Source organism: Rhyacophila brunnea, unplaced genomic scaffold, assembly GCF_057557595.1.
Source record: "Rhyacophila brunnea isolate RB1 unplaced genomic scaffold, BYU_Rbru_1.0 scaffold_11, whole genome shotgun sequence".
NCBI classification, from domain to species: domain Eukaryota; kingdom Metazoa; phylum Arthropoda; class Insecta; order Trichoptera; family Rhyacophilidae; genus Rhyacophila; species Rhyacophila brunnea.
The window spans coordinates 2568078-2580898 of record NW_028232763.1 but is presented as its reverse complement, the minus strand read 5'-3'; the positions used below and the strand labels follow the sequence as shown (position 1 = coordinate 2580898).

The 12821-nt window shown below is 34.8% G+C and overlaps 1 protein-coding gene across 1 annotated transcript in view; it reads right to left on the bottom strand.

The window, feature by feature from the left end:
- Window positions 1-9237: 9237 nt before the first annotated feature.
- The window catches only part of tutl (immunoglobulin superfamily member turtle), a 654981-nt gene continuing 651397 nt past the window's right edge, over window positions 9238-12821 (bottom strand). The window contains exon 17 of the mRNA XM_085958137.1: window positions 9238-10482. Coding sequence (XP_085814263.1) covers window positions 9360-10482 — 1123 coding nt within the window. The 3' untranslated portion in view covers window positions 9238-9359. The remainder of the gene's footprint in view (window positions 10483-12821) is intronic.

The window sequence follows — 12821 nt, the reverse complement described above, 5'->3', positions numbered from 1 at the left end:
TGTTAGAACATTCTTATCCACTCATTCCTCTTTTTGTCTTTTCGCGTTATGCCCAGCATGCACCTGTCCATATCACGGTGTGCTAATTAAAGTTTCTGGATCTCTCACTCTTTTACTTAGGGTCCTTGTTTCACATCGACCTTGTTTAGGAAAAAGGACGTAACCCTCACTGAACAAATTTTACAGGATAGGCAAAAAACGTTTTTAGTTTAATATTTTTTTAAAAATAGGCACAGACATTGGGTGCATGATAATTGATGATTTGGTGTAATATATTTTCGATCTAATAATGATTAAAGAAGTTATTACAGAAAAATCATTAAAATTGAGGATAAAAATTAATTAATCCTAATTAAAACCTGAATTTACATAATAATTCGGCATTTGCGGCTTACTTCCTTTTCATAGAACGTATATTTAGTTATATACAATGTTAATATCTAATAAAAGCACTTTTCGAAAAATCGAGGGTTACGCCCTTTTTCCTAAACACAGTCGACATGCATATGTGATTACGGGAAGCACACACTGGTTGAGCACTTTGCACTTTAGGCACAGTGGGAGGTCACTTTTAAAGACAATATTCAGGCTGCCAAATGCACTACAGCATAGCTTTACTCTGCGAACAATTTCATCAAATTTAATATACATCCATCTTTCACCATAAACATAATTTTAAAACAATATGTAGTTAGGTACCTACCTAATATAATAAGTTAGTTTCATTAAACAACACACACACCATGAATTTTTATATTTTTTTTTCGTTTGTTGAAGTATTTTTAAATGTAAAATTTTCAACAAATTGTCCCAAATTGCAAGTTTCATATTCTTCCGATAGGTGTCTCTGGCAGGCAGAGATTTCGCACAGCAATAAATTTCATGGGCAAAAGAAGTTTTTTTTACGAAAATTGTAAATATTACATACCTACCAATCACTATATAATTTTTCTAGTTATGTTCATTATCATCAGCATTTATGGCACTACAACCCTTGGTGGGTCTTGGTCTCCTTCAAAAACTTCCTCCATCCTGGACGATCCAGCGCCCACTCTCCAATTGTTTTGAATGAGCATTTTTAAATCTCCCGTGGCACAGTCCAGCCATCCAGGTCTTCTCGTGCTATCGGGGGTTGTGTACATTGCCCGCCTCGCTGGTATATCCTCCGGCATTCTATCCATGTGGCCGATCCAGCCAGTGACGTCCCTAGACAGAAGGCTGCGCCAAAATGCCACGTCATTCTTTATACAGTATTTTTTATCATCCTTCCATGACTCCAATATCTAAGAAATATGTTGTATTGCTACATTACTAACAATATATAGACTATAATTATTCTCAAATCTGCTTGTGTCATTTCTGGTCACCAAGGACGCCGAAGGGGAACGGAAGTAAACTAGACATCGCGAACCCAACAAAAAATATAGTCTTATTAAACCTTTTATGTTAATTAATACATTATGTTTCCAACTAGTGCTGAATTTTTAATGGAAAGATATTTTCGTTATTACTACGTTTAGGTAGCTATTTCTCATCGATTTGCCGCCCTTTGACAAATCTGCCTACGCCCACGGGACGTCACTGGATCCAGCGCAGTCTTTGCTTTTTCATATGCCACATGATCTTTTCGCCCCCAAAAAGTGTGTATAGCTCCTCATTATACCTTGACCTCCAAATGCCACTTCTTGAACAGCCCCAAAGATTCTTCTCAAAGATATCCATACTTTTCTCATCCTGTTTGCTGAGTGCCCAGAATTCTGATCCATATAGTCCAGAGATCCAACTAGTTATGTTACCTACCTATAATCCTCTCATCGTTGCGTGGCAGAATACTGAAGTCATGGGTTGTGGGTTTGACCTCGCGTCTTCCACATGTTCCTCAATATGTATTTGCATACAAAGCATAATATGAACCTAGTAATTGATCGAGTGGGTAACAATAATTATTCATAAAAAAATGATATGAAACTTTTTCGGGAGGCGTATTTTTTGCGTTGAGTAACTACTTCACTTGCCTTTTATCTTTTTATATCTATAGAGCACATGGGCGCGGATTGGAATCGCACTGCGTCATATTTTTTTGAAAAACAGATTTTTTCTAACCGTTATATATTTTCTTTGAGGATTTATAAATTATGTATGAGTATCTAATTGTTAATTTTATTTTATTCTCTTTTCATTGTCTTCCTTGGTGTCATGAGTGTTTATTAAATATAACACGTAATTTCTCCCTTTAACTAACAATGCAATTTTTTTATTCTTAGCTGCATGCGCTCTTTTTAAACAAATATATAAACTACAATGACATCTATTGAACATTCGCTCAGACTTTATTATCAATGTTCTATATTGCAATAATAGTTTTCAATTTTATATCAAAATTATTACAAAATAAATTTTATTGAAGATTTGCACAATATATCATTCTGTGTAGCAAACATAAATTTCAGTATTTTTTTTTGCCCAGATTAGATTTTATTAGTCCACTAGTTTATTGTATTTAATTCAAATAACATTAAAATTATATATTTTCTAACTACTTACATACTCACAGATTTATTTTCAACTAGATGTTGTGAGACTCACCTGTTTAAAAATTGAAAAAAAGATGGAATTACTAATTAGGCGTTTACAGGAAAAATATTCCTATTAATTTTACATGGCAATATTGGTTGTTTTACTTCCTTCATAATTTAGTCTCAGTAAAATATGCCATCGTAATTATTAAAAATCATCACCTTAGGTAGGTTTCATGTTTAGTGGGTCTGAGTGGAGACAGTGTGCGCGAAGATCATGACTTCAGTAGCTTGAAAGACCTGCGATGGCGGAGAGTCAAAAACTGGAGGAGAGCAGATGCTTGTATATATATAAATATTATATTCCACCCGCATGAGGATGAGTTTAGGTAAACATTGTTTTACAAATTCTTCATAGCTTAATTTTAATAATTAGCCCAGGCATGTCCGATGAGTCGACCGCGATCGCGGTATAGATTTTGGTCGATCCACCATAGGAATTGAGTCATGATAATGTAAAAAGTGTGTCAAACAGAGAATTAAATAGCCAATAATTGTTATGTTGTTCAAGAGTTCGAAAAGAGATTTGATGATTTTCAATAAGTTTAATCTGATTTTGAAATACTTAAAAGAAATTGCAGTCACTTTCAATGATAGAAAGTGACTGCAATGAACTGACTACCCCAAGAAAAGAATCATGATGGATACTAGATCACAGCTTATTTGAAGTTGGACATGTCTCATTTAGCATACTTTCATATAAGTAATTTCTTATTTTGAATTTACCCTTTATACTCTTTTCAACTGTTTTTCAAATACTAGTTCTATTTCTTTTGTTTTTTCAATACTATTTTAATAGTAATCCTGTTTTTTTCATGCTGCATCGTAAAATTCACAATATTGTGGGATGATTGTGGGGTTGCTACCAAAAGTTGGTAAGTTGATAATTTAGGTTTTTAGAGTTAATGGATTATATTGTGTCTACTTATTATATAAATATGTATGCTAGAAAAAAAAATCAAGGTCTTCCTATATATAGAACATGACATACATAAAGCACAAATAAATTAGTATTATGCCTGGCTTTAGAGGACATGTCAAACTTCAAATTGCAAATACTCTATAAAATGATTTTGAGACTTACCAAATTTTGGACCCCATGAATTATCGTCGCTGTAGGATTGGTTTGTCGAATAGACCAAATGTCAAATGTTCAGGAGACGAAAAATAAATTTCATTATCCTATATTTAAAGAAAAGGATGGTTCTGGTCCATTTAGATACAAAAAATCATTCTGCATTAAAAGGTTGATTTCGACAAAAACAGATATTCGACAAACCAATCCATAGCGACGTTATGTAAAAAAATTTGAAGACAAAGTAGAACAAAGGAATTTGCTTGAGACGGTCATGGATGGGCCATGAGTTCTTGCATCACATAATGAGTCTTGTGAGTGTTTAAGATCATAGTTTGGTGGAATTTGGAAACGGTGTAGATAGGATTTGGGGATTTAGAGTATGCTTTACTGATCAGTGTTGTAGCACATTCATGAAAATAAAATAATACATTAGTTTGAACAAATTCGAATTCATTTTAATTTATAATTGTCAATTCTAGATGTATTTCCACAATCTGTTTGATAAATGAAATGTTTTAGAATCGATAGCATCACAATGAATATTAAAATGGACAAGCCGTAAACGAGTACGGGTTAACAAATTTTCGATGTTGCAATTATTTCATTTATCGAAGAGATTTGAATTCATTTCTCATTAGTACAATTTTCAAACAAAATATTTCTTTCACGTTTCAACACTTCACTATGTACACAGCTCGCTTCAAATTTCAAATATAATGGCCGATTTCAGAAAAAAACTAAAACAAATTTAAAATTATTACAACTGAATAGAAAATACATTTTCTTAGGCTCTCTGCGCTCCGGCAGAGTCGAAAGTGGTTACTATAATAATCATAAGTTTATAAAAAACGGGATTTAACAAATCTTCGGTGGATATTTCTCTAATTTTAAATCATACATCAAAAAGTTGTCTCTGTTTTCTTACGATTCTCTTTTTACTTTCAAATGTCATAAAAAACAGTCAACAAATTACAAGAACTTAACACGTAACATAATATTATAACATTACTGCGATTTGTACTTGAAATTATAAATAACCTAAATAATTATACATACATAATTAATATGTAGCAAAAATCACAACTCGGCTTCAGATTTCACAATGTAATTGTTTATTGCTATGGTACAATTTTTTTCTCTTCACGGACTAAAATGCGTCTTTACATCAATAATTTATTCGACAATAAATAATAATTTAGTTAAATAAAATATTTTTAACAAAAGCAATAAAAAACCATAATGAAATCTGAAATTATGATGGAGGTGGCAATATAAGGGAATTAAAAAATATAATTAAATATATAATAATTATATAATTTTAGTTATTATTGTGTTATATTTAACTGATGTAGGAAAATAATCAATAAAACAATTATTTCAAAGAAATATGATGAATTATTAAAAAAATTAATTATTGTAAACTTTAAAATTTGTAAAACAATAAAATTGTAAATGATAAACAATTTATTATTAATTAGTTAGTACATTGTTTACGTTCCTAATGTATTTTTAATTGACTTGTTCAAACCCTTTAAAAACATAAGAATATTTTTCCAGCTGAAGATGAGATTTTAAATTAAATTTAAAAAGAATCTTAAACTTGACGTTAGTTTTAATTATTTTTTTATTTGAATTGAAACCATCAAATTGCCACCTACATAAAAATACATGGTCTACCCAATAAATCCTTAAAATGAATACAAAATTACATAATATTTCATAAAAAACAAAATGAAAAGCGATCAAAATTCCCAGTTATCGTGTAGAAGGATAAACATTCAAGTATTTTTTTTTTTTTACAAACAAACACATCGTTGTACGATTTGCATACAACTTTATATTGCGTGTCATTATCATCTTTGAAAAACGAATATTGAAAGTCTACATTACTATGATCCTCTACAGCGACTGTAGGCTAATTGCGCTACCTACGTAATGTCTTGTAATGCAGCGGCTCCCAAGCCCGGGGTACGCCGGGCGCCCCTCCAAAAACACAAACAAAATAAATATAAAATACAATATTAACACCAAATATTATAAATATTTATTCAGCTTGCAATTGAAAAAAAGAGAACATGTAAAAGTTCTGTTCGTTTTTATTATAGCGAGAAATCCTGTACATTATTAGTAATTCAGCATAAAATTAATAAAATTAAATACATTAGGATGTATATATGGCCTGTATTTCAAATATACCTATTCGTAATGAGAAGGGTTTCACTACAGTTATATGTTTTTATATATCACATAAATGATAAATAACCAATCTATTATAAATGTCATAAAAATATAATTTTAATAACGTATTGAAGTCTAAAACAAAGTTTCAGATTTGTTTGAAAATTTAACAAGGTACCTAGGTATTTTATAATATTGTTAAGAAAATAAATTATCGTAATAAATATTTTTTTTCTATTTTACACAAATAATAAAAAACCATGTAGGCACAATAATATCTAGAGTATTCTACGTCCACGGTAAGTACTTATTTGTGTGAAATAAAATTGAATTCCGTTAACGACAACAAAAATTTAAAACACTTAGAATTTTCTGTTAATTTGCTTAGAAATATGTACTTCTTCAGCAAACAAGTTATTAAATAAATATAACTTTCGCTGCGGTAGTCGTTATGGTTAATGGAAAGGCGTCCCCACCTTGGAGCTTGGGAGCCGCTGATTAAAAATGTTTGATTAGACTAAGTTCATATATTATTTGATAGAGTTTGCACAGGAGCGCGGTTCGCGCCTGTGTCATAAAGCGTTAGAATTATTTCAGGGCAAATTGCCCTTGTGTGTGTGTATATATATCTAATATTTATGTATATACATTTAAACGTTTGTATATATTTAAAAATTACAGCCTGCACAAATGTGTACATTCAACAAATACAATTAAAATCCTAATTTATATCTCACTTGTAATTTATGTCACTAAAAATACTGAAAGCAAAAACATTAAAATGTGTTAAGTACATTATAAAGTAGAAAATAATATTTTGATGATGATGAAAAATGATTATAAATTGAAATATTTTTATAATAAATTTGATAGCTTTCTTAGGATCAATACATCAGGATAAGGCTACCCTTATTTTTGGCAGAGGAAAAGAACTGGTCATATTCGATTTCGACTCGTGCGTAACATCTGCGATAAGGGAAAAGCAGTATGCTGTGTTGAAATTAAGTTATCGCCTGAAGAGAATAACTGGTGATGTTAACAAATTGATCATCGTGACTGTTTATCAGCGCAAGAATGCCTAGGATAATTATTATTAAAGTTTTCGAAAATCCTGCGGCACCCCTGGAAATTAATCACGGCAACCGAGGGCGCCGAGTTGAAACTTTAAACACCTTTACGTTAAGAAAAGAAATTTTCATATAATAACACTACAAAAAATTATATATTACATTTTTCTATAAAAAATGGCATCAGTTTTTACGGCAAATAATTAACATTGTTGGTCCTCAAATTGTTAAGGATTATTGATTCGAAACGAAGATAATTAAAAATTCTGGCAGTATTTATAATTTATATCAACAATTATCATTATGTCAGTATGTATGGCGCATACACAGTTGAGCAGGCTGACAAATCAATTTACCCTTACGAAACAATTCATAAATTTTCAGCATTTTGTCAGATGAAGTGCCTTTGTGAAACAGTTTCGATATATATTTTTTAATATCAAAATAATTAATTATTGCCTTTGGTACTTCTGCATAGTTCACAAGATGATGAATGATGACAGATTAATTTCTTATTCCTATTCGCGGGTAAATCTTTAGTTTTTTTATATTGCAAATTCATTTTACAAAACTAAAGCGAATACATATCATTCATTAATTAATTTATATAATATTATATTCCTTTGACTTTTCTTTCTTGTTTACATATCAACTGTAGAAAGGAAAAGTGGCATAATCCACACAAATCAAGTTTTACAGGAGGCACAAAAACGTTTTTGTTATGGTTTTCAGTCAAAGTTAAAATATGCATGCATGATAATTAATTATTTGGTTTTTATATACCTAATCTGATATTAATTTATTATTGAGTTAATTAAAGGAAAACCAACATATATGATGGTTAAGTCGTATTTCCGACATCACTTCCTTCTTTTTTTAAAGATTGCAAGCTAAATTTGTATAATAAATCGGCGTTTGCAGCTTACATCCTTTAGACAAAACGTGTATTTAGTCATGTACAATGTTATTATCCAATAAACCTATTTCGAAAAAATGAGGGTTACGCCCTTTTTCCTTTCTAGAGTCGATCTGTACTTAATTACCAGTTGTGTTACTTAGATATGAAGATATTAGTGTACAATATGTCACTATTGTATTGAGACTGTACTGGAATAGGTACTTAAATGAAATACCTACTTGGATATTGAATCAAATTTAAAATTCAAAACGATTTAAATGTTTAATACTTAGAATTTGAATCAAAATCAAAATTCAAATAAATTAGAACTCCTATATTTAGATTTTGAATCAAATTCAAAGTAAATACAAATGATTTCAAATTTAATTGTTGAATCTTTTGGTCAGATTCTATTAAGATAAGAGTCATGAGGTCTTTTTAATTGAAAATTGAATAGTTAATAATCTGAGATGTAATACATCAGCTGGAAATATGAATACTGTCGAATGTAATTGCGATCGCTGTGATTTATGAACGTTTCGCAAAGGTCCCAATAATAAATTTCCGTGTAAATCGATATATTCGTAATAAATTCATACCTACTTACTTATTAGGTAAAATGTGAAATTGTGTACTATTATAATATATATAATATATATATATATAAGTATATTAAACGTCAAGTCATGTTATTTGTTTTATACAGTTGTTGAGCTTGGCGACCGTCCTAGTCAGTCCTAGTCGGGTGCGCCGATACATTCAATAATATAATATAATTAATTATAGTAGTATAATATTAAGTGTAAGTGTAAGTGTACAAGTAAATGCTTCGTAGAATTACAACCTTAATAACGATAAATTATTTACGTCGGTAGTAAGTGGCTTTGGAGTTTGGTACTTGCTTGTGTTTAGAAATTTAGAACATGTTTTCATTACATACTTAATTGTAACATACTTCAATTTTACCAGCTATCAATATTATGTTAATTATTAGTATTTTTAATATTATCAACGGAGAACTCTTCTCATTTTAAATCATCACACTAATATACGTAATCATCTTCGTCTCCATCTTCATATATATATTTTATATTTATATATTTATAAACATCGTTGATCCTTCACGCGCACATAAAATAAATACCATTTATATATTATTACATTGCAGAGTCTGCTTTAGATTAGTTAAAACTCGGTTATTTTATATATTTTATCCGTCTGAGATCACAATATTTTATACGACAGCGCAGCGTCGGCGTTACCGTTTAACTGATTGAACTCGTCCTTAATTAGTTTACGAAACTTCCCGCGCCCGGTCCCGGAGCGGGAAGGAGTCGGGCGATCGGGGTGCGGTTTTCTTCGTTTAATTTTATGTCTCGGGGAAAAACGATACACTAGATATGTCACGTACGCGGTCGACCGGAGAACGCGTCGCGGGATTCGAAAGCCTGCGAGGATCGACGCTCGGCCGATTAAAAATGTCAATATCGATACGTCTATTATTACTTTTATTAAAATTACGAGGGGGGAAGGGTCCGGCGAGGGACGGGAGTCTGCGGCCGTCAGCAGACGCTCTCCATGTCGCGGTGGCGTCGCGCCTGCCGCTGCCGAAAGCGGTAGAACTCCTCCTTCATGGCCCGGAGGCGGGCCTCCGTGTCGCGGGGCCGGCTTCGGCCCGTCCCTGTGGCCGTCGGGGGCCTCTCGGTGGGCGTGGAGGCCGTCGGCGTGGGAGTCGCAGGGTCGAATTCGTAGTGGGCGTCTACAGAGCCGGCGTCGGCCGCTTCCGGGAGCGGGGGGGCCCCCAGGAGGGCCAGCTCGGGCCAGGGCGAGAGCGACGGCGCCGGAGGCGGCGGGGGCGGGCGGTAAGGTGGCAGCCGCCATTCGCCGGTGCTGCCCGAGCGGCTGCTCTGGTTCTGCTGCGAAGTGTTCTTGCTGCCAAAACCGCTGGACGAGGAGCGGCTCTCTGGCGACGGCTCGTGGGAGTGGCGACGGGCGAGATCGGGGGCGGATCGGGCCAGGCGGCGCGGCGACCGACGCGATGGAGGCCCCAGCGCGCGCGCCTCTTCTCGGATGGCCCGCAGCGAGGGCAGTTCCTGGGAATACCTCTGGTGGACGGAGCGGAGGCGGGCGAAGCTGGGCGGGGTGGGGAACGAGCGGTCTCCGGAGCTGGCCTGTCGCACTGAGCTCAAGTCGCTGAAGTAGACGGGGGAGCGCGGCGACGGGGCGGCCGGAGATGACGCTCGGAACCGCGGCGTGGGCGAGAACACCGCCGAGGGCAGAATTGGCGGATACAGGAACACGGGGAAGATCCGCGCGCTCTGACCGGAGCCGTCGGAGCGCAGGCTCAGCCGGCTGGGATAGCAGACCAGCGGTCGCCGCCACGACGCTCGCACCCTCCCGCGCGACGGCAGAAAGCCTCCGTCGTCCGAGCTCCCGCCGGAGTCGGCGGGGCTGGGAGGGGCGGGAGCGCGCAGGATGAATCTGCCGTCGGGGGCGCGGTGAATGCTGGCCAAGCTGGGCGGGCGCAGGAGCCAGGAGTGTCTGTGAGGACGGCGGTCGGGCTCCGACGAAAAGTGGGCGTCGCCGTCTATGGCGACTCCGCCCGAGCAGCGGTCCGGTGGCCAGATCCAGTGCGCCGCGAACTTCAGGCATGCGCTCAAACTTGATATTCCGCTCGTTCTAAATCTGGTTCAAATAATTCATAAATTTATTTAATTAATGTTCACCAGCTGCATGGCCATAATATTCCTCAATAAATTTATGGTTTCGAAAATTATAATCATGACGACATAAAGAATACAAAACTAGAACATAACATAAAGACAAAAGTAATAATAATATTTGATTCTCATCACCTGATTTTCTATAATCCAAGTTGCATCCACACGATAAGGACAAGAATCAGGAAATATTTAAAAATTAGAAACAATATAATTTGTATACAAATAGACAGCATTATTCTAGAAATGACCTAAAAATAAACATGATGAATAATTGCACTAATATTAGCATTTTTATCTTCAATCATATCGCAATAACGAATCATGATTCTAAATTTATCATAAAAATGATTAACCAAACATCAACATTTCTAACAAGCAGGGAATTGAACCCGCAACATTTTCCCAATGTCATAATAACCTAATCGCAGTGGTAAATTCTATTGGTGATAGAATGTGGACCCTTTCATATAGAGCCGATCCTGCAAATTAAAAGTTATGTTGAGAGATTCAGTTGGCTGTCAGGAATGTGTCAGCTAGAAATGACTAAATTCTTAAGTCTAGTACCCACGTACGTTCTTGCTTGACGGTTATGCTCGATCGAGCATGTTGACATGGAAGCATGCTCGTCGTTGCGTCCACATAGTCGAGCAACTCGACACTAGAGTGTGAGACTGTGAGGCCACCATTGCACCGCCACGACTTCGACCACGAGTGAGAGCGAGGCCACACTAACCTTGCCGGTGCGTCCTCACTCCCTCACTCAAATTACATTGCGCAAGAATTACGGACCTTCAATCTTTTTTGGATAGCGTAATTTGTTCGATGTCGAACAAAAAACCATCAAGCCAGATGGTACACATGTTGAGACGTGTTGGAATCAGCGTAAAACCATCGAGCAAAAACGTACGTGTGTACTTACTAATAGGCTCGTTATGGCACCCTCATCTTGTATCCTTGACACAATTATTTGATGGTGTTTTATAGCAGTGTCAATATGTCTTATCGGCATTATTAATTTTTAATTACAAAGATATGTAATTTATAATTTAGTTACTTATTAATTTATGAATATTTAAACATAATAACCATACAGCAGAACCTCGAATATCCAGAGTATACGCCATGTAAAAATAATTTTGGAAAAGTAATGAAAAAAAAAAAACGAATTTTTATTCCAATCTTTAATTGTAATTTTTTTGAAGGGTATACAAAAATTCCTAGCAGAGTGTATCCTGCTAATCTTGTGACGAAAAACCGTCATGACAGACAAAAAAGTAAAAGGTAGCAGATGGGATCAATCCAAAAGCATTTCGATTAGCAAGCACGCATTCTATCGATTGTGTATTCCAGCCATCGAGTGATTAACATTTTTTTTATCAATTTTTAATCCATTAGAGACATTCGATACTAATTTGACGCCGACATTGACCAAGTGATTCTCAATTTGATGCCCTTTGTCCTCGGTAAAAATAATTAACCAACATATTTTAAATGTTTCAATACCTAATTAAGTTATTAAAAAATATACAATAAAAAAGTTGTAGCAGTTTTAATAAACTAGTCAAATTTGCAACAAAATTTAATCTGACTGTTGGTACACTTTTTTTTCATTTTAAAACTGTTTTCCATGGATTAAATGTAGTTTTAACTGTATAAAACCGTTATTTTTTTAGGTTATGTTTTATGAATGAAGAAAATCAAATTATTGTATTAACCTAGGTCTTTTGAGAAATATAAAAATGATTATTTAATTAAATATTTAATTTCGAATAAAAATACCAAATACATAGAAGTTGCGAAAAATATAAGTATTTACATATAATGATGTCAGATTCTTTAGGTAGTGTAAGCGACTCATTTAGGTGTTGGTTTCATTTAAAATGACACTAATACCGTTGCAAAGTGATTTCGTCGTGGCCGCAACGCCGCAAGAATCGGTCCTTCCTCTACCTATGCAATTATTTACTATGACTGGTAATTCTATGGATCTACGTGTCCTAGAATTCAAGAATTGAGAGCAAAACAAAAGTTTTACTTTTGTCACATGTGCTCAACATGCACATTATTCACTTTAAAAAAAAAATCATATGTACATTATTTTGAAATAATTACAGTATAACCTCGTTTTTACGTGCCCGGAATTCACATTTTCCCGGCAATTGCGTGTATTTTTTTCAGTCCCGATGTATTTCAGTACATTTAATACCCGCATTTACGTTTTTCTTTCCCGCGATTTACGTCGGAAATATTCAAAATATGTGAGTTACGCGCACTTGACAATGATTGGGTCGTGACATTCGA